At 41.5% G+C, this 26,165-nt stretch overlaps 4 protein-coding genes across 4 annotated transcripts; 2 read left to right on the top strand and 2 right to left on the bottom strand.

Annotated features, from left to right (window-relative positions):
* Window positions 1-104: 104 nt before the first annotated feature.
* On the bottom strand, window positions 105-7,267 carry LOC127343768 (protein farnesyltransferase subunit beta). Its single transcript, XM_051369956.2, has 14 exons — window positions 6,969-7,267; window positions 6,522-6,608; window positions 6,344-6,449; window positions 5,735-5,770; window positions 3,519-3,601; window positions 3,384-3,437; window positions 3,233-3,284; window positions 3,103-3,167; window positions 2,931-2,987; window positions 2,780-2,852; window positions 1,545-1,631; window positions 1,332-1,473; window positions 724-827; window positions 105-569 (listed from the first exon to the last, which is right to left on the bottom strand). Exons 1-14 carry the CDS (start codon window positions 7,250-7,252, stop codon window positions 324-326), a joined length of 1,476 nt encoding a protein of 491 aa, XP_051225916.1. The 5' UTR covers window positions 7,253-7,267; the 3' UTR covers window positions 105-323.
* A 125-nt stretch (window positions 7,268-7,392) lies between these two features.
* Window positions 7,393-10,820, top strand: LOC127343767 (uncharacterized). Its single transcript, XM_051369955.2, has 2 exons — window positions 7,393-7,656; window positions 8,032-10,820. Exons 1-2 carry the CDS (start codon window positions 7,544-7,546, stop codon window positions 10,610-10,612), a joined length of 2,694 nt encoding a protein of 897 aa, XP_051225915.1. The 5' UTR covers window positions 7,393-7,543; the 3' UTR covers window positions 10,613-10,820.
* A 1,260-nt stretch (window positions 10,821-12,080) lies between these two features.
* Window positions 12,081-14,098, top strand: LOC127343769 (uncharacterized). The gene is made up of 3 exons (XM_051369957.2): window positions 12,081-12,325; window positions 12,409-12,530; window positions 13,861-14,098. The coding sequence occupies exons 1-3, from the start codon at window positions 12,150-12,152 to the stop codon at window positions 13,878-13,880; spliced, it is 318 nt and encodes a 105-aa protein (XP_051225917.1). The 5' UTR covers window positions 12,081-12,149; the 3' UTR covers window positions 13,881-14,098.
* Window positions 14,099-15,339: 1,241 nt separating this feature from the next.
* On the bottom strand, window positions 15,340-25,912 carry LOC127343772 (uncharacterized). Its single transcript, XM_051369958.2, has 14 exons — window positions 25,488-25,912; window positions 23,457-23,517; window positions 22,006-22,091; window positions 21,639-21,895; window positions 19,960-20,023; window positions 19,460-19,530; window positions 19,315-19,347; window positions 19,143-19,238; window positions 18,509-18,596; window positions 16,895-16,989; window positions 16,608-16,730; window positions 16,322-16,433; window positions 16,087-16,194; window positions 15,340-16,008 (listed from the first exon to the last, which is right to left on the bottom strand). Exons 1-14 carry the CDS (start codon window positions 25,809-25,811, stop codon window positions 15,823-15,825), a joined length of 1,704 nt encoding a protein of 567 aa, XP_051225918.1. The 5' UTR covers window positions 25,812-25,912; the 3' UTR covers window positions 15,340-15,822.
* Between the last annotated feature and the right edge of the window lie 253 nt (window positions 25,913-26,165).

Below are 26,165 nucleotides of genomic sequence, written 5' to 3'. Positions count from 1 at the left end.
GGCCGGGCTCAGCGAATTTGCTTCTTGCGACTTCAACTATCCGTGGGCTTCGTCTACGCAAACCAAACAAATCAATCAAAGGACAAAAAAGACCAAACATCATCTTTGAAAATCCCTGAGTGACAACATCCAGAGACGTGGTTACCATAAGCAAGAGCTCAGCCTCTCAAACTGATGCAGTCATATACATGTAATGTGCGCAATTCAAACATTAAAAACCAGCTACTCTGCTAGGATACAACAAACGGGCACATTGCAAAAAATTGCTCGTGTGCAAACAAGAGAAATACCATACTGTCCTAGCTATCTGTAACTGTAAAGGTCTACATTTGGTCATTCTCCTGGAAGAAATCATGTGCCTCATCGTATTTGTCTAGTACAACATTGTAGAGTGGATGAATCGGCTCTAGCAAGTTCGAGTATGGGCCAAGCATGTGCTGAGGCAAGGGGCATGAGTCGGAATCGTTCATTGCGCTGTACTGGCTGACGGAGAGTCCACTGAGGCAGTAGCATGAGTGGTAGTGATCTCTGTTCTTTCCAGGTTTATCCCTCAATCCACCTTCCAGCACCTGTGTTACAACAGTAGGTGTACTTTCAATTACGATATGAAATTTCACATCTAGAGAATTATAGCTCGCCAAAAAATGAATGTTTGGAAATTTTAAGTGTTGAAAAGAGCAACTCAAGATATCCATCTATGAAAGAAATAAGCTGTTTTTTCACCTGTGTGCAAAGCAGGATGTATTGCTGCAGGGCAATGTTATGGAACAAGGGGCCAGTTTGATTGCTCTGCTTTACGAAATCAAATCCAAACTTCGCATAATCCACTGTTTCAGAACAAAATAAAAAAAAAAAGGTAACATAACTCAAGATCAGACCCAACACCTTATAAATCATACGTACTCAGATGTAATGTAGGTTATGATGTACTAGAAATTTGTATTGAAGTTAGCAAATTGTGTCAAAGGTCGGCAAGGAGACCAGAAGACACTAGTGCAGTTATACACGTTAGTTATGACCCTGAAGGACTAAAAACTACAAAACTTGAGAACAACACTAATCATACTATACTGAATTGCCAAGCCCCAGCTCATCAGAATTCGAATTCCAAAAGAGAAAAACACACCAGCTCCCTTCAATTTTTCACTTAACAGATGAAAAGCGCACCAAACAAGATATATAAGCATGGTAATTAATGTACACATGACAAGGAATATTAGTCGACAATTTATTCACCAGATATTTGAAACATAAATATGATTTGATAAAGAAAAGCACTCTAGCCCCACAAGTTAATCTTCCATAAGAAAATATTGAGCATAAATACTCACAGCTAGAAGATTTTTCTGAAGCCAGCCCAGATGAGCTGGTCCCACAAGCATCACCTACTGAAGATGATTTGCTGGAATATGATGGTTTAGATTGTTTATCAACAATTGTCATCAGCTTTTGTGCTAAAGCAATAGCAGCTCCCTGAACAACCAACCAGACATCTGTCATATATGGAACAGAACATGTGGTTAAGGAAAAGTAGCGGTATTTACCTGCCAAAAGGAGTAGCAACCATCAACCAATTTATTTGTCCGTCCTTGGAATCCGCATTCCACTCCTTGACGAAATGCCACCCAGTCCTAAATGGGGAGAGGCCTTCGTTAGTGTTGCAACAAACAGTGCTGTGCATAGTTTTGAAGGCGTCCTGGCGCTCCCCCTTGGAAAAACGGCCGCTTTAGGCGCCTAGGCGTCCAAAGCGCCCGCCTAGGCGTCAGAGCACCCCCCCCCCCCCCCCTCCGCTCTAAGACGCCTTAACGCCTTTAAAACCATGGTGTTCTAACAACAAATTACATACTTCCTCCATTCCAATGAATAAGGTGCCCTCATTTTGTGTACTTTTCTTTGACCAAAAATTACTCCAAATATATAAAGATTCTGAGATAAAATTAACATCATTAGAAAGTGTTTTTCAATACGAATCCGAAGATATAATCAAGATTTTGTTGCTCAATTTTTTCTGTCAAAGTTTGTCCCGGAATACGCATGTGCCTTATTCATCGAAACGGAGGTAGTACGTGGCTGAAAAGACTTCATATATGATATATGATATATTATTATATTTCTTAGGAAAAGGTCCACTTTTCAACCTGGAACTTCTGCAAAAGTCCACTTCCAACTCTGAACTACCACAAAAGTCAACTATTCAACTTTGAACTCTAAAACTGTCTGAGTTGTAACCATGAAAATGAAACTGGCCTCCGTACAACCTTGGCTGGTTTTCACAAGTGGTTTCGGCTAACGTCGATATCATGCCAGTGACATGCCATCAAACAAACTAGTTCATGTTGATTAGATGGGTAAGGTTTCAGCTAAACCATACTGCTCTCACTACTGGTCATGTGCCATATGTCCCCATGTTTTCACTTTGTTCTCTCTCTCATCTACTGATCTATCCGATGACATGGTAGTGATGTGGTGAACACATGGCATCCTCGCCAGTAAAAAACAGTTATGAACCATCCGATGTTATAAAGTGGGCGGTTTAGGTCGCTAGAGGTTGCAACTTGGACAGTTTTTGAGTTAGTTGAGGGTTGAGAAGTGGCCTTTTCTATTTCCTACAATAACTTAACACCAAAGGACAAGTTCAGCTAATTGAAAAAAAAAACTAAATAATTCATTGATATAATGGTGCCATGAAATGAAAAAAGCTAGGCAATAGGGCAATAAAAGTAGCACAACATATACCATAACAGAAGGAACACTGAATAAAGTAATAGGGCTGACTTACAATCAAGCTAGGCAAATCGAGTTTCTCCACTTCATTAAGCAAGACCATTGCAGCCAGCCCGCAAAAAGTGTACCTTATCAAAGCAACTTTTATTTAAAGTTCTGAACAGGTACATCCAGAAAATTATCAGAGATCATCCTTAGAAACGTACCCACCATGAGCTTCAGCATAAGGTTCCCCCGCAATCCCACCTTCATAAGTTTGACAACTGGGGGCGTACAGTTTATGAATTAATCAATCATTCTATAGAAAAAGTAGACCTGAACCAACCAGACGGGTGCTTTGCAGTTACAAAATTGACAATCACGTCAACCAAACCAAACCTTGCTATGTAGTTTCCAACACCTTTTGCCAGGTCAGCATCAAGAATGTTCACGAGGCTGGCAACCTTATCTCAACAAACGAAATATTAGAGAACGGCAACAAAAATGTTAAGAGCTGCAAGAAACTCACTGATATTGCAGTATAACAAGCCCGGACATCAATTTCACCGCCATCATGCATTCTGGTTGAAGGATATTCAATGGAGAAATAGACATTAGGTGGAAGGACTTGGTATGGAAAGAGACTTTTCCTTGCCCTATACTATCGAGAAAATGCACACCTGAAAGCACCTGATTTGTCCTTCATTTGAAGCATAAACTTGTACAGATTGTCCCTGATTAACAACATGGAACTGTTAGCAAAAAATGATACAGATGTAAATCACATCTTTCTCGAGGAGCAGACATAGAGTTACCTTTTTATAGATGATAGTGCTTTTTCACTCCCTATGGTTACAAGTGTATTTACAGCAGCATACGATGTCGCGAGATGAGGTAACTACCAAAGAAAAAGCAAGCAAACGGATTTAGTTTAAAATTAGCCAGTAGACATTATCATCTGAATGAGTATGCTAGCATGAATTAAAAACCAGTAGATTAAATAACAAAAAGATAAATGCTATCTCTGAATTTTCAAAAGGTTGGTGAAAGAAAACAACTACATATGGAACAGATCTCCCAAGTTTTCTCATGCTAAAATGATTGGTCAAGTTATATTGTACATTTGTGTGAACATGACAAGTAGCCAAGAATAGTCTAAGCACTCATTTCGAAGCAAAAAATTAATGCAAATGTCAGGTCAGGCGCCTCATAGGAAATTATGGTTTGTTAGATAACTCAAATAAAGTGGCCTCATAGGAAATTATGGTTTGTTAGAATTCCTTTGAAAATTAAAGTGTTTTAGAGGTTAGCTGATCATAAGAGTATTCTGATAGGGCTTGTTTGATTCAAAATATTTCTAAAGGAGTTTTGTAGGATTCTTACCCACATGAATTTTTCCTATTGAGGTCATTTGATTCAAAGGATTGAACCTCCAAAATTCCTATGGATTCCTACACTACAATCCCATAGGATTTCTAACAAGAGGTTAGACCTCTTGGAAAATTTCCTATGTGTCTATGACAACTGGCACATGCACTCAATCTCTACTGAAATTTCCTGCGTTTTTCCTGTGGTGCAATCAAACAATTCTTGCAACTGATTCCTGCATTTTTCATTCCTGTAGGATTTCACATGGCATGACATACAGTTCCTGCACTTTTCCTATTCCTATGCTTTCAAAATCCTTTGAATCAAACAGGCCCTAAAGATGTGCTTATCCATAGTAGAGGTTGGAAGGGGAAGGAAACTAAATGTAGTTTCTGCAAATGTCATGAGACTTTAGATCGCCTTTTTTTTCAAATGTGCCATGGCTAGATATCTATGGGGTGTTATCAAATGTAAGAAATTAGGGTTAGGAGCTATTCGGCGTACCCTCTATTCCTCTGCCTTACCGGTGGTGCCGCTGACAATGCATATTGAGGCTAGAGGGTAAGGACAAATTCGCAGGCTTTAACAATCCATAGAGCCAATCCTACGTACAACCTGGCATTCCACTCTATACTGTTCCCGGGTATAATTCCACTATATTCATATACACTGTGTTCCAATATAGCCGTACCGGCTTCCTTAAGTATAATTTCACATCAAATATTCCATGTTATTTCCATGAATACTTCCACATTGAGGCTTTAATTCCAGGAGTATGACAATGTAGTAAACCATAAAAAATATTGCAAACCACAAATTCCTACATCAAATGTACTTTTTGTTTATCTAGTAATCCTGATGGTTTATCTACTTTCTGTGAAGGGGAAGGAAACTAAATGTAGTTTCTGTGAATGTCATGAGACTTTAGTTCACCTTTTTTTCAAATGTGCCATGGCTAGATATCTATGGGGTGTTATCAAATGTACTTTTTGTTTATCTAGTAATCCTGATGGTTTTGATGATATAGGATGATGGATTTGGAATTTTCCTGGTAAAATTAGGACAGTAGTACCTGCGAGAGTATCTGCTCTCATTTGGGCAATCTGGAAAACACATAATGATGTAGTTTTTGACAGAGTTAAAATTTTAGATCCTGGTAGTGCTGCTCATAAGATTTCGTACTGGTTCGCTCATTGGGCTCTATTGCAGAAACCAAACGTGCGTCAGCATCAAATCATTGCGGCGCAGTTGCTAACTAAGGTGAAGTGGTGTATGGGTTTGGAAAGCTGTTCCAGTTTGCTGGGTTGATGGTTGTAATAAAAGGAGTTCTATGGATGTTGTTGATTTAGTTATGACTGTGAATTTTGTACGGGAGTAGCGACTAGTTTCTAGTTGCTGGATGCTTGTGGGTGTTGGTTTCAGGTTTCGGGTGTGAGTCTTGGCTGCCGTTTGGCAAAAACATATAATCTTGGGCTCCTCAATTCTAAAAAAAAGGTCCAGCCCCTCTACACCCTAGCATGTAGCATTCACATGACCTGTTCCAAGTTCCATGGTTGCCTCAAATTGCAGCTCAAGAATAAATGCAAAAGATTAACCACCAACCAAAAGCTACTACCGAAGCTAAATGTGCGGAACTTAAAATAAATTTGAGATTAGAGCAAACCTGCCCAGGTCCACCACCATATCCACCCTGTTTGTCCTGGAGCAATTATAATTACAAAGCCAGCATAAGAGACCAAATGGCAATGAAATATTCAGAAATCACTACATGTGCAAATGGGTACCTTCATAGTTATGTTTAATTTATTACTTTTTTCAGTAAAAATAAACAAATTCATATTGATTTAAAAACTTTCAAGGGAAACATTAAGTAACCAAGTAGCACAAAATAAATTAAAGCATATTTTCCTGTACCATCCTTCTATGAAAGCAACATAGTCAACTGAGTTTATTGGATTTAAATAAAGATGTACTGTTATGTACAACCAGGATCTATTGTCTCTGTATCTTGTTTTTAGTTTTTAGTATGTGTAAGCAAAACTCCACGTGGATTGAGAGATCTATTCATGTAGCCCTGCCCTCTTAAGAAGTTGAGCTAATCTTTTTGGACATTCAACCTTGTTGTCATGTCAGCAAAGGAGAGCGGAAGTGTGAAAATCAGTCTGCTTGTGAAGTTATCGACATACATATCTTTAAGCGTAAGGATTTAAGAAAATAAAACAGCAAACCGTGCCAACATATCAGACAATTATATCGCAGCAGATCAACAGACCTGGCATCGAGATAAGAAGTCCACAATATCATTCTCAAGGTCATCATCAAGCGTTTCGTCCAGCAACGCAAGTCCATGAACCATCCAGTAGCACAACCAAGGTCGACTGGAACAGCCAGAAGGAAGATATCAGCGAAATGCAGACCAGGGATGGCATGCAAGTTAGTTCAAGCATTACTTGGCATCGAGCACATGGAAGCTAGGTGAGAGATGCCTCAGCCCGTGCGTGAGATACTCGGCGTGCGTGTCGCGCCACAGCTCTAGCCTGCAGCAGAAGGAAACCACGATTATAGTATCTCGGTATAATAAGCAGGTGGAGAACATCATATCTCAAGTCAGTGCTTCTGAAGGTCAAAAGGGGCGCTTCTACAATACCTAATTGGTAGCGGTAAGCATCTATGAGCAAAAATGTTGGTACCACACCCAGGCAATCCCTCACTTTCGTCTGCTAAATAGGTGGATTATCTTGTTGAGCTTCCAATTCCTAGCAGAAGCCAAGCAAAACTATCTGATCTCAGGTCTAACCGAGCCCATCTCTCGCACCCAAACCCTCCACTCCCAGTCAGACACTGCGTGCGAATAGCGGGCCAGTAACTGAAGAGAAGTAGTACCGAGGGTTCCTTACATGACGGACTTGGTGCTGGGCGGGGCTTCGAAGAGGACGCGGTAGATGTCGGCTATCCGCCCCTCCACCTTCATCTGCTCCACCTGCGTCACGGTGAGCCGGGGCAGCTCAGGCTCAGGGGCCGCGCCTTCCTCCGACGGGTCTCCTCCCGTGGGAGGCGGCGGCGGCGGCGAGGACGAGGACTCCATGGGGGCGGCGGGCGCAGGCGGAGTGGCGCCGCCGCTTGGTCGCCTGCGAGCTCTGTCTCTGTGCGGCCGCGAGGATCTCAGCGAGAAGCGAACCATGTGTCAGCTTGGAGTGGGAGGACTTCGACGCTAACGGAGACGTGAAAGTGAAAAGCCCGGCCCAGTATCCAGCGAAGCCCAATGGGCCGGCCCATCTTTCGTGCTATACCTGCCCGGCCCGAGCCCGGGCGGATCATTCCCACCACCACCACCGCACACACGGCCGCGCCGCCGCCACCGCCGCCGCACCGTAGCGCAGTCTCTCTTCCCGCTTGGCGGCTGGGGCTCTCTTCGGCTCAGCTAGGGTTTAAGCGGCACACAGGAGCACGCGGCGCTGAGAGGTTGAGGGAGATGGCTGCCATGGTTGGAGCGCGCAGGGCTCTCTTCGCCGCCCGCTACTCCCCTCGCGGCGAGCTCGCGGCGGCGCTCGTCTCACCCGCCCGGCGCGTCGATTCGCTGCCCAGGTACCGCGCGCCGCCTCCGGTGACTCGCCATGTCGTACGACGAGTTCTTTCCCTGCCTTGTACCAATCTAGTATAGTTTGTAGCGTTCGTATGATTTCATCATCCAGTGGTTTAGTCCTCCCCGTGAACTTTATACGATAAAAAATAGAGCCACGTACGGTATACATAAGAGAAATCAGTTTTACTTGGAGCTTGAAATGGCAAAAAAAATACGAAACACAGACGCCCACCCTGAAACTAGCTTTGCCACTTTGGCCTTGGATTGTAATTTCAGTGTTCGCATGCCTGAACATATTGCTTTGATGCCTCTAAATGCCTGTACATCTGTGTTTCTTGCCTGAAAATTCACGTGTACCCTTTGCTATTCTGTTTCAGCCTTCCAGCTGGAGGAGGATGTCTGCGTTCTTTGGCTCAACATCGAGGCGCTGGCAGTCTGGCATCTGAACAAGTTGATGGGGACTACCACCGCGAGTGGGGAGTGCGAAGCGAAGGGAACTACGGGGAGCCCCGCTCAAATCACTCAGCTGAGCGTCACAGCCGCCCCCTGCAGAGGGATCCCCCTTCAGCTCATTCTTCAGAAGCCACCGACAGAAATAAAAGTGTGCATGTTGGTGGCGCTGTCAACGCACCTTATGGACGCAATTCTGAGCAGTATTACCAAAGTGGTGGATCATATGGCTTGCCAAATAGCCGGCAGCCATATACCGGTGCAAGAGTGAATAGTGAGACACCTGGATACAATACCAGGCAACCTTATGGGGGCAGTAGTGCGTACGGTCACCAAAACCCGAATGGCGATCTACCAAATTCACAGCAGCAGCACAATGGCACAACAGCTAATAATGACCTTTCTGCAGATGGTAACGTGCAAATGAATCGCGATCTTACCAGATATGACACGTACAACTCTGGATACAACACCCAAAGTTACCAGCAAAGATATACGAGTGGGCAGTATGGATACGGTCCATCAGCATACCAAGACTCAACTGGAAATGCTCATCAAGCCTTTCAGCAGCAGAAAGTTGATCAAACATCTGATGGTAACTACGCAAATAGGCCTGGCAATTCTGCTTCACAATATCCAAACCCAAGCAGTTCCGATAAGGAGCAAGCTGCAGGATTTCAACAAGGCCACCATGGTGATTTTGCATATAGTACCAGGCAACCTGATCGGGCAAGTAGTGCATACAATCACCAAAGTCCTAGGGGAGGTCCACCACATAGTCATCAACAGCCCAGTGGCACTGGATATGGCACACACAGCTTAGGTTACAACAACCAAAGTAACCAGCACAACTATACTAGTAGGCAGAATGAGTATGGCCCTTCAGGACAATCATATGAAAGGTCAGCTGGAAATGTTCAGCAAGTCTTTCAGCAACAGAATTATGATCAAAGTGGTCATTATACAAATAGGCCTGGAAATTCTGCCTCTCAGTATACAAATCATAGCAGTTTCCGTAAGGATGATGATGCAGGATTCCAGCAAAGCAATGCTTCACAAGCCTATTGGAGTCCTTATACTGCTAACAAAGTTGACACGCGTAGAAATCAGACAGGGCATTTCAATGTAAACACAGATGTACAGAGCAACCGTAATGGAATTTATCAAGAAAAGCATTTGGATAATCAACCTTTCATGTCAGGTGAGAACAACTTGGGCAGTACACCATATCAAGATAGCAGGTACCAGCATTCACCACCTGGCAGCCTTCCAAACAATGGATCACCTTCTGAAGTATCTGGTGAAGCCAGTGGCATACCCAAAGTCACTATTGAAGAACTGGATAAGTTATGTGAAGACGGTAAAATAAAAGAAGCTCTGGAAACTCTACCATTGCTGCAAGAACAAGGCATTATACTGCAGGCTCCTCAATACTTTAAATTGATGCAAGCATGTGCTGATGCATCTGCTCTTGCAGAAGCAGGACAAATACATCATCAAATATCTCAATCAGAACTAGCTGCTGACACAGATGTTAACAACAAAATTTTGGACATGTATGCTAAATGTGCCTCGATGGAAGATGCAAAGAAAGTGTTCAGTACTATGGCTCAGCATGATTTGACGTCTTGGAGCACTATGATCTCAGGGTTTGTGCGCAATGGTCTTGGTGAAGAGGCAACTGATTTTTTTGATCAGTTTAAGCAGACGGGAGATAAACCAGATCCTGGCATGTTCACACATGTTTTCTTGGCCTGTGGAATTTTAGGATCTGTTGATGAGGGCATGTTGCATTTTGAATCAATGCAGAAGGATTTTGGTATAACTCCTGCCATGGATCATTATGCCAGCGTTGTTAATATGCTTGGCCAGTCTGGGTATCTTGATGAAGCACGTGAATTTGTTGAACGGATGCCAATGGAACCAAGCATAGATGTGTGGGAAAGTTTGATGAATATGTGTCGACTTAGTGGATCTTTGGACCTGGGGGGTCGTTGTGCTCAGATTATCGAACGCCTGGATCCTTCTAGGCTGAATGAGCAGTCTAAAATGGGTCTTTTCCCTGTAAATGCTTCAGACCTTGCAAAGGAGAAAGAAAGGAAGAAGGCTAATTCTGTTGAAGCTAGAAGCAAAGTTCATGAATACAGAGCAGGGGATCGAACCCATCCTGAAACCCTTAAGATTTATGAAGAGCTGAGGTACTTGGCGGCTCATATGAAGGAGGCAGGCTATGTTGTGGATACACGATTTGTGCTTCACGACGTTGATCCAGAAACTAAAGAGGACGCCTTGCTAGCTCATAGTGAGAGACTCGCTGTTAGTTATGGTCTTATAACTAGCGCTCCCCGTGCGCCTATTCGGGTTATAAAGAATCTCCGCTCCTGTGGAGATTGTCACACGGCTTTGAAGATAATCTCCAAGCTCGTTGGCCGTCAGATCATTGCAAGGGACGCAAAGAGGTTCCACCATTTCGAAAATGGTGTCTGCTCTTGCAAAGACTACTGGTAATCAGAATGCAACGAGTCTACATTGTTATCAGATTTTGTAGGTACAAAACCACAATAGGTTGTGTAAATCCTAAAGGTATGCTGTAGCCTATGAAACATTTAGTTAACCAGAAGTTTCATGACATTGACATGCTGTATTCTCTCTTCTATGTAATGCCTTCTTTTAGCGTTCTGCTTTGGAATTCAAGCTTGAAGCATTATTTATGTGATGATGCCCCTTGAAGAAACTAGCTAGGCCTAGAAACAAATGCATTCAGGAACTTTTCTGGGTATGTGGCAACTATTGCATTCGCCTATTTCTTAAAGAAAATCACTGACTTTCTTCTGTGATGTGACTAAACAACTTGCACCCTGGTGTTTTCCTGTGTACAATTGTCACGATATCCGTTTGCAGTTTTCGGGACTAAGAGTGGATTATTTTGAAAAACTTGGAAATCATATTTTTAAATTTTAAAAAATTCTGAAAAAAAATCCTGAATGTAGCCAATGATGGAATCTACAAACATGCAAAATCATAATGTGAAATTCTTAGTACTTTAGGCTACACAAAAATAACAAATGTGTGGATCTGAGAATAGTAAATAGTGCACATTTCAAAACTATAAAATCTGTCAGATTTTGTCATTTTTGTGTAGTCTACAATACAAAGAATTTCACATCGATTTTACACGTTTGTAGATTTCATCATTGTCTACATCCAGGTTTTTTGTTAGATTTTTCTGAAACTTAAAACTATAATTTCTGAATTTTTGAAAATAAAGAGCTACATATAGCTTGGCCTCGGCCTCTGTTTGTAGTTTTCGGGGCTAATATTCCCTATGTTCATCTTCTGATTTATAACATCCCATTTGTGTTTTTTTGTAACTAAAAAAAACCATTGATGCATACATTTTGGATAATTTCCTGTAGACCCTTATGGTGCTGCCAAATAGTAAGACTCAAAATTCATGAGGAACCAATAACGTATTTTTGTTCCGGCTATGATAATCATGTAAATAAAAAAGACCTGTACTCTGCTAACAAGAAGGCACAACTCCACCGTATTTGTGAGATCTAAATGCACTCCTTGGATTGGAAAAGTAGACATTGACCAACAACTGTTATGTTACTATGCAATTTACGTACAGTAGCATTTTTCTTTTCTTATGGTTGTGCTCCAGTTCTGTACCACGTAAGTGACGTAACAACACATGTAGAGTAGTTGTTGCCTGTTGGTCAAATTTTGAGAAGAGCCATCACCTGATTCTGAAAAATCCGATCTAATCTATTTCGCTCTGACGCACATACATTTGGCTTGGCCGCTTGGGCATGTCCAAATAGCGAATTCAGAGTTTAAAAAAAAAGCGAATTCAGAGTTCTTTTCATATGGACACGGTCCACGGAACATGCGCGACAACATTCCTGGCAAGTCCTATGGACCGCGTCCACGAAGGCCGAGCCCTCGGCCACTCGGGTCTCACAGGCCCTCAGCGTCCAAGCTGTAAAAGAAGCCCACAAGAGGGCAGCGGCGAGGGTTTTAGAGCCCATCCACAGCAGCCATGGCGACGGCGGCTGGCGGCGCGCGGCGAGCCCTCGCGGGGCTGCGCTCCGCTTCCCCATCCACCCTCTCCAGAGCGCTTTCCCGGCCGGCCGTGGCCCACTCTCCGGGGGCGTCGGCGGCGGCGGCCTCCGCTCTGCCCCGCGCCGCCTCGCGCCGGCGCCTCGCGATCTCGAGGTACACACGCTGCTTCTTTTCCTCGAAAGAATTGGTCCTGTTTGGACGGTACGGTTTGCTCAGATTCGGGCGTGCGCGTGCAGGGTCCCGGTGGCGGCGCTGGGCGGCGTGCAGGGTCTGATGCCGCTGCACAGCGCGACGGCGTCGGCGCTGCTCACCTCCATGCTCGGGCTCAAGCCCGGGTCCTGGGGCTGGCTCTCGGAAGGTAAACCGACTTAACTTGGTTCGTCTCTTCTCCGTGTCACGGATCACGCGTGGAAATGCTAACAGTTAGCATGTTGAACGAACAGATCAGAACTACATTTTGTTCTCCCTACTAAGTTTGCTGTATCTGTAGACACAATTGTGCTTTGTTAGTTCTGTGCTTTTAATGTACCTGCATTCCCGTGAATGTGATGGCTATTGAAGGCCAGGCCGAAAACCACAAAACCATGCCTGAGTTGGAATGATTGTAGTAGGAAGCCAGTGACTAGTGTGTGCTACGTCTATAAGTTCACACCCAACTGCTTGATTTACTGGAGAGTTTCAATTTCAACCCAATTGTCGCTTTGTTTCTCCTATTTTTAGTTTAATGGATCACACTCACTACATTAACATTGTTGCTGACTTAGTTTCTGGATTATGATAACCAAAGTGGTCCATAATGCATGTATCTATTTTAGTAAAATTAGGATCAGAAAATGTATAACACCTTCAGCTGTGTTGGTCATTCACTACTTTAACGTTGTTCGGCATTGTTTGTGTTGGACTTTTAATTATATACAAACCTTGGAAGTCTCTAATTGTTACGTTCTTTACTGGAATGCTTTCCTGTTAGCAACAGGTTATCGCCTTATCGGAACTAAAATACTGCTTGTCAATTTTCTGTCTGCAAATATTTTGTGAACTGCCTTATCCTTTCGGACAACTGTTATGTATTCTCCCATTTCTACCTCTGGCTTGGCTGATTCAGCTTTTCATAAAGTTCAGATCTGGTAAAATAGGTTGATCACCATTAATGTTCTTTACAGTACCATGACAAGACAGATAGTTTATAGGGCATATACTTTATACACACTGAGATCCCGAAAGATGGTCAGCATATGGCACATACAACCAAGGAGTTGAAGCCAAGGTGTATGCAGTCCTTCGTACCAAATAGTGGTTAATTCGTTGACTGTCACAATTTTTGTGCTTATATTGTTGGTTTGCTGGATCACTTGATGAATTACTTTCCTTACCAAATGGATGTACTGCACTGGTAATTAAGCCGGGCGTATTTTATTGATCATGTTATCACATGGAGCATCTCGATACTCTCTCTGCTGCCTCTATGTGTATGTACACAAGTCAATACCTTTCACTGAACACCATTATTACCCCAGTACTAATACCTCAGTTCCTTAATATTAGACGTTTTGGCAGTTCAATTCAATTTAAACTGCTAAAACGTGGTGGCTTTTCTGTAATGTGATAGTGTTAGTTTCACGTTCAATTTGTTATCGGATGTTGTTTTTGTTCTGACCCATTGTTTTTTCTCTCGTTTGCAACTCCAGGGTTCGCAACACCACTATAACAAGAATGGGGTTTCAGTTACCATACAAGAGTCTTCGTCTTCGGTTTAGCCTTCCCTTGGTGGATTGTAATAACAGTAGCTACATGGACTGTGGACAGTACCCTTGGAATTTTGCTGGTGGTATCTGTAGTTTCACTACTTAAAACTTACCGATGTGTGCCAGTCTTATTGTCCAGTGACGATATTCATGGCAAATTTGAAGGAATCTTGTTTTGTGATGCCAGTTTTGTTAATTTGTTAGCATTTTATGATTATTCATCTACCATGGAATTATTATAAATTATCATCAGTTCGTAATGTCATTTGCATAACTGCTATGCAAAGTGATTACCCACATGTTTCAATAGATACAAACCGTGTTTCTTTTTTTTGGAGTAAAGAGAGATTTTCATTAATCAGAAGCCATTGCACCTGGACAATACCATTACACACACTATTTGTTTATATCTTACAAACGTTATTAGTCTAATAGTCTCACAACTTCCTGATCCATCTGTTTTCCACCGCAGGTAATGAATCAGGAGCCACTTGCCATGCAAATATTCGTACCTTTGCTTGTGCTTTTATATTCCACCGCAGTTCTGAATCATTCTTTCCCCATCTAGAGCTCGTTCTCGAATCATGAGAGCTTGCGTTTGCACACTGCCACGCTAGGTGGGTAATATTTTGTTTCCCAATTCCAAGTGAGGAATTCTCAATTTGAGAATGGTTTCCGCTTCCTCCTCACCCCCACCAAGTGCCTTACCATCGGTTCATCCCAAGTCTTCTCGTCTTTATACCCTCCAGCACCCAACCGTGCCCCCAGATCTTAATCATTTTCCAACATGGTAAAGCGTAGGAAGGTAAAGCGTAAACGTGTTGTTGAGATAGTACTTTGCCTTCATGATTCGTGCACATAAAATGTCTAGATTTGCCTACAGTCTTCAGGCCTGACGTGCCAACAAATCTTGGTTAAAACACTGCATGTCTCTGAACACTATGCCCCCAAAGGCTTTCGGGTAGGTTATTTTAGCCCAAGATAGCCTCCGGTCATGACCTCACCAGAAACTTCTAATCATCGGTGTATACAAACTGTGTCTCAACAACCAGTGTTCCGTTTCCCAGTCAGTACATCTGTACATGAATGGTACAGGCCAAGCACAATTTTAAATCTAAATCAATATTTTTTTTTATTTGAAAAATCTGCATTATATTTCGAATCATATGGACAAACGCCATAGAAGCTTAACATAATAGCGATCTTATGTCAGACAACTTTGGACCCAAAATCCCCTGCAGATCTCCATGGTACTCGATCTACATACATATCACAAAAGCAGGGGAAATTGACTTGTAAAAATAGCGATCTTAAGAAAAAAAGAACTTGTGAAAGTTGCATTGTTGTAAGATCTGCTTCTAATGCTAATCATGGTTGAGTTTTATTTGTGACGCAAACATACATTGCACTCTTCCAAGAAGCTGGATAAAACAGTAATACCATAAAATTTAAAAGTCAGCGCATGTGAGTTTGCTGTGACTTTCAGTCAAAATATAACACTGAGCTACAGTTTTCGTTCCGCCAAAATTCAAACTGTAAGGGTGCAACAAGGAATATTTGCTAAGCAGGACTGGCAAACATCTCAGCTTCATCATCCCCATGAGGCAGATCTTGGGGGGTGAACAGGTCTGTCCACCACCCTAAGATTTCCATGTAGCCTATATATCATAGAAGAGACTTAAGTATATTTCTATGGACAATTGCACAGTTGGACCACCCTGGCATATAGAGCTGGATCCGCTTGACAAAATATATTGTTACATAGCAACCATTGTGACCTTTAGTCTAAGCTATATCGTCGCATTACAGCAACATGCAGCCATAACTGACAGTGCTGGTGAAATCCTCATGCGAAACTGCAGTACAATCTTTGTGTTGTATGACACCGTTCATCCATTGCTACATTCAGGCGATAATAGTCACAGCTGTAACCTCATCCTTGTCTTCATCTTCAGAGTGATCACAGGAGTGTGACTCTGTCTCTGAATTTTGATCATTGACTGGAGTGTTCTGAAACACATCAAACAGAAGAGCTTGCATTCGCTCCCGCAGCCCCGAAGTTTCTTCAGGATTGAACCATTTGCGCCCAAACTAGAAAAAACAGCAAGAGCGTGATAGTCAAGACTCCCGATTGTTACTGAAACAATAATGGAGCAAGTTGATTTATACCTTGCAAAGTCGCTCTCTTGTCCATCTATCTGGTGCTTCTTGAATAAATTTCTCAATGTAGTAAAGCATAAAGATGCCACAGTCATACTCATTTCGCTGGCGCGGCACCTTGCAAGTGGACATGAAAGAGCTTTAGAAAATTGGCACAAAAAACATGATAAAGGAAGTGCTAGTGTAAAGCCACAACCAGCCTCTTGACTCTTGAGAACTATCATCAGAACACTAAGGTTCTTACCTCGACTTTTTGCTTGCGTATATTTCTTGGAAGACATCTCCATATCGTGTCTGAAAAGGGAATATCATAAGACTGATCCTCTTGTAGATAGCTCCATTCTTCTCTGAGGTAGCTGCAACAACAATTTTCATATTCATGGACACGACTAAATTAGATCAAAGGTAGGAATTTTCAGAATGAAAAGTTCCCCTACAGGGACGGTACACAGCACCACCGAGCCCCCCAGTTTTGAATTGTAAATGCTTGGGATCAAGAGCAAATATTCGCATAGTATCACAGAATATACCTCTCAATCACATAAAAAATCTTGTCACTGGAGTGCACTCCTAGAGAGTCCAAGTGAAACACTGTTGGCCCTGATTCTTTCTCTTTTGCAGGCATGCAGATAATAACCAAGCTCCAGTGCAGCCTAATTTACAAGAACATGAGGTCAGCACCATCTTATATAACTAGATACTCTAAAATGTATTCTGCCACCAAATATTGACCAAACTAATCATATATATGCTTCAAAGAGCGGATAAACACGGCTGATTTCATCATGTAGTGTTATCAAAAGATGAAAAAACTTACTCTCCATGTATAGGCAAAAGTACATATGGTGTCTTAAAAATATCTACACTTCTCCACCATTTCCTTAACTTGCAAAACTGAGAGTCGCAATTACCCTACGAAGAATGCAAGTCAATCAGCAGTTATCAAAATTAGCTTCGAGGGTGAATAACAGATAATCCCAACATGCAAAACGTATTGAATGAATAGCAATTCTTAAAACAAAAGAGTAATGATGAATAGGCTATTTTCCAGAGAAAAAGATATGCACCCGCTTTTTGGAACATATCATGTTGAAATAACCATGCATACTTCCAGTTTATGCATTAAACAAACAAAGACCGCCAAGGTTTTATACAATTTGCTGGAACTTAAAGTGGGAATATCCTTTTGCAATTAGGAAAACTGTCTCAAGGAGAAGAGCAGAGAACTAAAAAAAATCTGTTAAGCGGCTCCATATTTTACTAATCATAGCAACAAGGTGATATAAACTAAAACGAAGCTTTGAAAGATTATGATTTAATGTGAATTGAATGACACAATCACACGAGGGTGTTGTTAACTACGCAATTTAAGAACGTATAGAAAGAAAGTCAGTAGTGGGAACAATGAACCTTCCAAGTCAAGCCAACTCATCCACCAACTAGAGAGACGACGAGAGTCATTGTGACATGTTATTTAAAAAGACATGGGCGGTATGCTGTTATGACATGTGCTTATGTTTTGTGCATTGTGACATATTTCGCGTGTATCTTAGTCATATGATTAGCCTTCGAGCTATACTATGTTGATGTTTCATCATTCAAAGTATTTTTTTCTCTGAGTATATATGTTTGTATCATCATTAGCACTTTCATAACTCTTTGATGGAAGTTCCACAAACATCATCACTATTACTGAGTGTATACATGCGCAAGTGTTTGTGGCAGGGCGAGAATATTAAGGAGGTGAGGCCAATACGGACCATGACGGAGTTGCGCCTATATAAAAGAGTGATGACGGTGTAGTGACGGCAAGTCAAAATAGATGCCAATGTTTATCATGGCCTACATTGTCAAATACTGGATAGGCATTGCACTTAACACACATGTTCAAGAAAAAAAGAATGAGACAGTGTGCAAGCTTCACAAAAAAACTTACATGTATGTATAGTTGGTGCAGAAAAAACAGTATTGGTGCTCTCTCTAGATGACGGTAGAGGGGATTGGAGCCACCAGAGAATGAATAGATTAAGAGAAAGGGTTGACATAGTGAGAAAGAAACATAGGAGAGAGAAATTATGTTGGTCCATAGCAACATATGTGTATCTTTTCTGCACGCTCGGATTTTAAAACACATTATGTTTACATGTATGACATGAACGATAGTCTTGGCTCTTGATAGGACTGCATGGAGATCAGCGATCCATGTGCCAGAATCTTAATTTACTCTTTTTTCCTTCTTCTTGTTTTGGTTTCCTTTTAATTCTTTTTTTTCGAGAAAACGCAAAAGACTTTTGCGTTTCCTTTTATTTCTATTGGATTTCATATCTAGCCTACCCCAACTTGCTTGGGAAAAAGGCTTTGATCGGTAACAACGAGGATAAAAGTAATGTTGTAAATTATTAAATATAACACAGAAGGATCAAGAACATACCGTCCTGGATAATGCCTTTTCAAGTTTGCTATAGAAATATGTACTGAAGATATACAAGTCGTCACAAGGCCGGGATTTTTTTAGGTACCTGACATGGTCATAGTCAGAATGGACAGAAAACATGTTAAAAACTAGACAGTTGACGTTTATTCAGCTAACCCCGTCCAAATGTGAGAAAAAAAATACAGTGCCGACATTTCCATCTTGAAGGGAACACAGCACGGTAAACATGAGATACGTTGAAAATTCACGAATCAGTTGATGGATACAATTCACATTTATTCCTTTATTATACAGATCAACTATGTCTTTCAAACATGGCATTCATTAATTACTTTGCATTTTGCAGGTACTGATTATTCCCTGTAGTAGCTCAGTGATAAAGTGAGTAGAAGGAGACCTACTTTTCTATTTCAACATAGCATTTGGTAGCCTTAAAGTGGCATCTAAAGTAATTTACTACAGATTTTAAAAAAAGCTGGACAAAGACATATCAAATAAATGCAGTTCAGAGTTCAGTCATACCCACCAAGACATTCTAACAGCTGCATGCGAGCACTTGAATGTTGAACTTACTAACAGAAGAAAGAGGAAGGTAATGTCATAAGCCACAAAAAAAGAATAGAGTACTTACTGGATGTAGAAATTGATAACAGGTGAATTTAAATATTCTGTGGGTTTAAGACATTCTATGTCAGAATATGTCAGCCCAACACTTTCCGGATCAGTTCTGTAGACAGTAATAGACATTAGTTTCGCAGGAGATTCTCTCTGTGAACACCTCTGTAACATTACATGATTCTCACCTTGATGGATAGTAGATCACTGACTTTCTGTCCCTGCAGAAGTGCGAGTGATTAATGAAACATCTACGATTGGTCACTGATTTTACAATATACAGTGATGAAATACACATGACAGACACATTATGTCTTTGTGTTATCAAATTACCACTTATTAGCCATCTCAACATCAACTATTTTAGCAGGTTCTGTATCTTCATCATCCAAGAGAACTACTTCCTGAAAAATGCAAGAGTAAAGAAATCTTATTGATGTCAAACGTTTGCAGCTAAGATCAATGACAATAATAAATAAAGTATTAAAGCATCAATGCAGATCTTCTCAGTGAATCAAATCCAAACACCATACATGATTGATGCCCAATTTTTGGCAGAGCTAGGTTCTCATTTTGTTTTATTATAAATAAAATAACTTCGGCGATTTAAGTTCAATAGAATTTTAATTAGGGAAACATAAATATGGATGAAATAATGAAAAAGAAACTTTTGTACTTGTACTTATAATGTTACGATGGTAAGTATAATGCTAGATGCACAGAGAAATTTTAGCTTTGAAACAGATTTCAGTTTTACAAAGAGCGAAAGGAAAAAAAAAAAACTACCATAGAACAATGTAAGAAAAAGGTGAAATAATTATCAGCGTATTCACCTTCTTTTCGTTTCCTTTATTTACCATCCCGAATTGGTAGGTCCGGTTGTTAGAATTTCCCCTCCTGCACATCAGAATTATTTATCAGCAAAACATAATGACCGCATAGAAAAGAACCGCAATTCTTGCCAAAAAACAGCAATTCTTGCCAAAAAACATTGCATATAATGCCAAAAAACTGCAATTCTTGCCAAAAAAAAATGTTAGCAAATCAATAGAGAATTGCTACACACAGATATACTGATGATATATAGGAAAGATGTAAGGTGATTTTTTTATTTCAGATCAACTATATAGCAAGGGGATTAAACACTTCATGACTTGATTTCTTGCATACCCTGCTTAATTTGAAGCTCCACTAGTAATGTCCCACAGCGGCGGATGCCAGGCGGCCACCACTTGACCACCATCAGTCCACCGATCATAAGTTGGAGCTGCGGCTTGCTTCGGTTTGGGCTGGTTTAACTAGCAGGAGAAGGATTGAGAGCTATGCCATGGGGATTGGAGGAAAAAAAAGGCCTAGAAAAGAAGATTTGGGGGGAACGGGCAGTGAGAGGAAAACAATCGTGTACTGGCAGTGCGTACAGGACGGCGACTCGGTTAGTCGGTCATAGTCCTGGCTAGATCAGCTCACTGAACAGCGAGGATCGACAAGGCGGCCAAACAGTGGTTGTTTGTGGATGGACTTGGGGTATAGGCAGTAGTACAAATATTTTGCACTTTTACGTTTGGGTTTGCTACTTCCTTCACGAGGTTAGATCTATGTCCAACCTGTTAGGTCTGCATAATATATTTTCCCAGTCTATTCCCCTATTCTAACACCCATGTTACGGGAAGTTACCACTACAAGACCTGGCCTCCATCGAGCACAACTACCATCCATCCTTAGGATCCACGGTTCATACCACAAAAAGTGGTTTTAAAGACAGATATTAGTTGCAAGAACTATTAAGATGGAACTATGTTCCTCCTGTAAATTGGAAAAGATAAGACGAGCTTATCCCAACAAGGAGATTCCATCAGGTTCATCCAAATAGCTGGCTATTGGTTCACATGAGTCGTATATGCAGATTATAAGCCCAATGGTTCACGGAAATATAGCACTGAAGATAATGCACTTAGCACGCCAATTGGTGCAATAACAAGAACCATATAGTCTTTGAAGTCCCTAATGACAATGACAAAGATATAGGCGTCTATAAAATCAGATCATAAAACATGACCATGAAACTGAATTTGATATGGTTGTTAGACATTGGAAGATAGTTAATGAGAAAAACAGTACTGCAAACACAGTTATTACTAGTTGTAAAGTGAGACGCCAGAGTTACGGGAGAGAAATGGTCAGCAAACTGTGACATGCACAATCAAAATGACAAAATGAGGCATAAATGGTGACAGCAAGGGCAGAGTGAAAAGTCCAGGATGTGTGCGCGAAACAGGCGAACTGGTACAGAAGAGATAGCATAGCTCATCTGGATGAACTTCATATCCATAGGGTTTCATATCCATAGGAATGGCTGGTTTTTACATTGGCTCGCCAAGCCTATCACAACCCTCCTCCTTTACCCGGGCTTGGGACCAGCTATTCCTAAAGGGCATAGGCGGGGTTCTCATCTGGATAGAACTACCATAAGTAAAACATCAAATGAATTGGGTCAGCAAATAGGAGGGAATACCTCTTGGTAAGAGTCTCAATAGCGTCATCTTCCGTATGTCGTTTATTGGACATACCCTTTGACCCAACGTTGCTATTTTTCTTTCGATCTTTGGTACAGATCTTCAAACCTAACCTCGTACCATCCATATCTGGAAGTCTATTATTAGTAGTATTTTGACAAACCGTACGACTTTTTGATTCATGATTCACTGGTCTTCTTGCTCTTTCCCCAAGTGTAAAATAGGCCATCTCATCAGAGAATGCAACTCCATCATCCTAAATATAACCAGGAAAGTTTGTCAAAACATTTGTAAATACTAATCACAAGCTTATTGTGACAAAAAGTGGCATATAAAAATTAGGAGTGAGGATAGGTAAGTGCGCACCTTGCCATTCTTTGTACGTGGAGTGAAATGTGATTTCAGATGGTGTTTGCCACCGAAGTTGCTGCAATTGCGCTCATCGCCACTTTCTGCAAAAGAAATGCATGGTACATTGGTGACTGGTAGAATATAAGCTACATCCTTCAGACAGTTGAAGGCAAGAAATAGGAATGGTGTTAGAGCAGCCAGCATGAAAACGCCTTGAAAACCACCAAAAGACCTAGTTAATGAACCCTTATGCCTACAGATCAGATGCATTACAATGGAGAAAATATTAAAAAAGGGAGGAGGAGATGTGCAATTTATACTTTATACGATAAGAAAAAAAAAGATTCTGCTGAAAAATTGTGGTCCCATAGGAAGCTTGTTGACCTTGACTGTCTAGAGTCTGAAACATCTATATTCTCCACTGAAAAGGGAAACATACATATGTTGTCCATCCAAAACGATACATGATCTAAACAATGACTCCCAGGCAGTATGCAAGATAATGAGATCAAATGACCACCACTATCCAGTATAAGAACTTCCTTTTTCCTACAAAAGTAGGGTTGAGCTATTTTCTGCTCGAGGCTTGGACATATCTGGTAGGTGCTTGCTTTTTCTCTCATGCACCTTCAGTCATTCACCCTAGGGGTGTTCAAACCCAGTTTGGATACAAACCGTGAGAGCATGTGGTAGTTCAATTTTCTTCATTAGCTCCGATACCCTAGCAAAACTAATGCAAAAAAATGACCTATGGGTTTCATGGTTTCAAATCAAACCGAATGTGAACACCCTGATTCACCCACTGGTTACTTCATTACCCCAGTTGGCAGCTTATGCCACGAGAACAACGGGTATTCGATTACCCTTTTGTTAATTATATAATTGCATAATTATCGGTATATGCAAGACATAATTATTCCTTTTTTCAGATGTTAACATTTAAGTTACAGATAGTTATCATTTAGCTAATTATGTTACAGCAAATATCAACACATAAAAATCCTACTTTTCAGATGTCAAAATGTATCAAGTTACAGATAGTTTAAAATTGATACGACCATTTAGCTCAATGTGAATCTAAATTCAACTTTGTGCAAAAGTTCCAAATCAAATTCACATTGAAGCTTCCACAAAATTTTGCATTTGAGATTTTAAGGCCATAAGCCATTGAGCAATAATCAACTTTCAAACTAATTGGCAGTATTTTGTAGTGGGACTGCATTCATGCATTATTCATGCAGAGGCTGTTATAATATTAGTTGGAAAGTAGAGAGGATAATTAGTTTCCTTATTAGTCGTGTTTACTTAATCACCCTCAAGCCATGCATCTGGCCTTTTTCGAAAGGGAAATTATTGCTATGGGTTTACGTAGCCATCAGATGGGTACAAGAAAAAAAACAGCATATGCATCTGGCATTACTAACGATGTGCATTGCATAAATAACAAGGTCATGCATAAAGCTTACTTGAGGCATTGGGATCATTCCCACTGGGTGTCTGCACCGACTGTCTCCGACCCATCTCAACCTACAATTATTAATGAAAATCATTAACTCACTGCATGCTTGAAATATGCTGAAAATTTGTTCGAGAGAAAATATGCTGTCAAATAGGAATATATTAGAATGGCCCAATGATACAACTAGAACATAGCAAAAGTAAATTGTTCTGAAACATTATTTAGCTGTCAAGATTGTGAAGACAAAACATTTCATTCACCTGTCTATTACACCAAAAAGAAGCAATGCATTTAACACATTAATGATACAAATCAAACATCATGGAAAGAAAAATATTTGGCATAAGCTGCTTATGTGCCAACTTCATTATTCAATTGCAGGTTTATGATCATCGCTTGGAACTTCCAGTGCCTCATTGTCATGAACAAAATAAAATATATGCTTTCCAGAACTGAATACAAAAGGCAAGAGCATACATCTGCAGTTCATCAAGAGAACAAGGCTACTGTCAGTGGAGCGCCAAGTAGTTAACCATGAACCTAGATATGACATCTTGTAAGTGGAGCGCCAAGTAGTTAACCATGAACAAGGCTACTGTCAGTGGAGCGCCAAGTAGTTACCCAAGTAGTTAACCATGAACCTAGTAATGACATCTTGTACCAAATTACCAATCCTAATGTCATTGATGAGCACTGGGCCGGAGCTCTAGGGCTAAGAGCTGTTCTGCCAGCCAGTTGGGATGTACACTAGGAACCCGCTTTCCTATATGTACCACTGTCTCCTAGGAGACTTGTAACTATAACTCTTCCTTTTCAATGAAATGAAGCGCAAAGGTCCTTTGCGTTTTCTCGAAAAAAAATTACTTGCACCTGAATCCCTACCCCACGCTCCAAATCAAACATTATGGAAAGAAAGATGTTTGCTGCTTATGTGGCAACTTCATTGCAAGTTCATAAACATAAAAAAATTGCTTTCCTTAACTAAATGTAAAAAAGGGAGATCATAAATCGGTAGTTAATCAGGAGAACAAGGCCACTGACAGTGACAACGTGAGCCAGCTCACTGGTAAGGCTCGAGGCGGTGCAGCCTGCCCCAGGTCCAACCCATGCATTGAGCCGCACATGTGCGCTTTCAGTGGTGAACCGTGTGCCCTGTGATCCGTGAAATAGGAGATATTGTAGATTCATCGGAGGGACCTCCGCTCCAGATCTAGCGTGTTTTTAGGTCAGGACGCCTACTCGTGTATGAGTGGGTGCGGTGGCGTGAATGCGGTGTGTGTGAGTGTGCATCCTTATAAAACAAAGAGGGCTATTGACAGTGGAGCGCCAAGTAGTCATTTACGAGCCTGAACTTGACAACTTGTATCAAATCATCAATCCTGATGTTTATTCATGAGCACTGACAGACATAAATACATGACATGAAATTACTTGACTGAAGTTAAGTGACCTGAACGGCTACCCAACATTCTAAATCCACATCACCTAAGGCTAAACTACTAGCCCAGTGGTTACAAATTCATTACTGAATACAAAGTAAGCTTTGTGTCGACTAAATATGGAACATGGTTGCCTGCTAAGATTCTCCTTTTGGTCACCTGCAAATTGTTGTCCTCTTCAGGAAAAAAAAAACATCTATGAAGGACGAGTGGCATAATGCTTAGCAATCATTCCAGCTGATGATTAGGGATCTAGAATAGGCTGTAACATGGAAGTCATACACTTCCAAACAAACAAAAAGCATATATATTCACCATTCAGTTCAATTTCTTTTTTATGGAACTATTCTATTTCGAAAGCTGAAAGCGACTAAATATCTATCACTCTTTAACCCAGGTGCCCACCCTAAACCCAAAAGGCAAAGCCAGAAACCCCTCTAAAAACAATGACAAAAAAACAACAAACCCTTAACCCCCAACTTCCCAATCCAAATGTCGATGATCCTCGTATGCACGACGAATCCAGACTGGGGGAAAGCACGGAGATCCGAGAACTGCCCCCAAAAAACGATTGCGCAAAGAAAACACATTCTGCTCACCTTCCTCGGCCCAGCAGTGCGGCGGCGCTCAAGCTCCTTCTCCACCCGGCGGACGAGCTTCCGCGACTTCTCGCCGCCGTCGTTTGTATTACCATGGAGACTGCGCAAGCGCGCGATCTTGGCCCGGAGTTCCTGATCGGTGGATCCCTTGAACTCCTCCGCTCCCCCCTCACCGCCGTCGGAGGCGCCATCGTCGCCCGCCTGTATCTGCGCAGGCGGCCGCGGCGTCACGCGCGAAGAGGAGGAGGCGACGATCTCCAACTCCACCGGCGGGGAGTCGAGGGACATTAGTGCCCGGTCGATGGTTATCGGGCCGTGCGCCATGGTTAGTGCCGGCCGCCGCGGCGGCGGCCGGGTGAGGGCTTCTGCCGGTCGAAAGGGCGGAGGAGGGCTTTATGACCAAACGAGCCAGTGGGGGCGGAGGAAAGGGCAAAAAATGAGATTTCGCAAAGTGAAAAAGAATTTCTGGTTGATATATACATACCGCCGCTTCAATTGCAATCCAATCCAATGCAGTAATTATGTGTCCAGCTGCCTGCCTGCCGCCTGCAATTTATGCACAAGATCTGCCCCTGCCCATGGAACGTGCCTTGGAGAAATAATAACATTTTGTGATGCGTGTTAAAAAATGTTATTACTTGCAGCAATAATAACATTTTTATTTTTATTCTAAAAAAA

The sequence above is a fragment of the Lolium perenne genome, chromosome 3 (assembly GCF_019359855.2).
Source record: "Lolium perenne isolate Kyuss_39 chromosome 3, Kyuss_2.0, whole genome shotgun sequence".
Classification (NCBI taxonomy): Eukaryota; Viridiplantae; Streptophyta; class Magnoliopsida; order Poales; family Poaceae; genus Lolium; species Lolium perenne.
Note: the sequence above shows the minus strand (reverse complement) of the source record. Positions and strands in the feature narration are given on the sequence as shown.

Excerpts from the sequence above, each read along its gene's own strand:
- LOC127343768 (XM_051369956.2), bottom strand. The coding sequence starts at position 7,252 with ATGGTTCGCTTCTCGCTGAGATCCTCGCGGCCGCACAGAGACAGAGCT. Across the intron at positions 6,609-6,968 it reads CCCAGCACCAAGTCCGTCAT|GCTAGAGCTGTGGCGCGACA; the intron begins GTAAGGAACCCT and ends CTTCTGCTGCAG. Across the intron at positions 6,450-6,521 it reads TTCCATGTGCTCGATGCCAA|TCGACCTTGGTTGTGCTACT; the intron begins GTAATGCTTGAA and ends TGGCTGTTCCAG.
- LOC127343767 (XM_051369955.2), top strand. The coding sequence starts at position 7,544 with ATGGCTGCCATGGTTGGAGCGCGCAGGGCTCTCTTCGCCGCCCGCTAC. Across the intron at positions 7,657-8,031 it reads CGCGTCGATTCGCTGCCCAG|CCTTCCAGCTGGAGGAGGAT; the intron begins GTACCGCGCGCC and ends ATTCTGTTTCAG.
- LOC127343769 (XM_051369957.2), top strand. The coding sequence starts at position 12,150 with ATGGCGACGGCGGCTGGCGGCGCGCGGCGAGCCCTCGCGGGGCTGCGC. Across the intron at positions 12,326-12,408 it reads CGGCGCCTCGCGATCTCGAG|GGTCCCGGTGGCGGCGCTGG; the intron begins GTACACACGCTG and ends GTGCGCGTGCAG. Across the intron at positions 12,531-13,860 it reads CTGGGGCTGGCTCTCGGAAG|GGTTCGCAACACCACTATAA; the intron begins GTAAACCGACTT and ends TTGCAACTCCAG.
- LOC127343772 (XM_051369958.2), bottom strand. The coding sequence starts at position 25,811 with ATGGCGCACGGCCCGATAACCATCGACCGGGCACTAATGTCCCTCGAC. Across the intron at positions 23,518-25,487 it reads GCACTGCTGGGCCGAGGAAG|GTTGAGATGGGTCGGAGACA; the intron begins GTGAGCAGAATG and ends TAATAATTGTAG. Across the intron at positions 21,896-22,005 it reads CACGTACAAAGAATGGCAAG|GATGATGGAGTTGCATTCTC; the intron begins GTGCGCACTTAC and ends GGTTATATTTAG.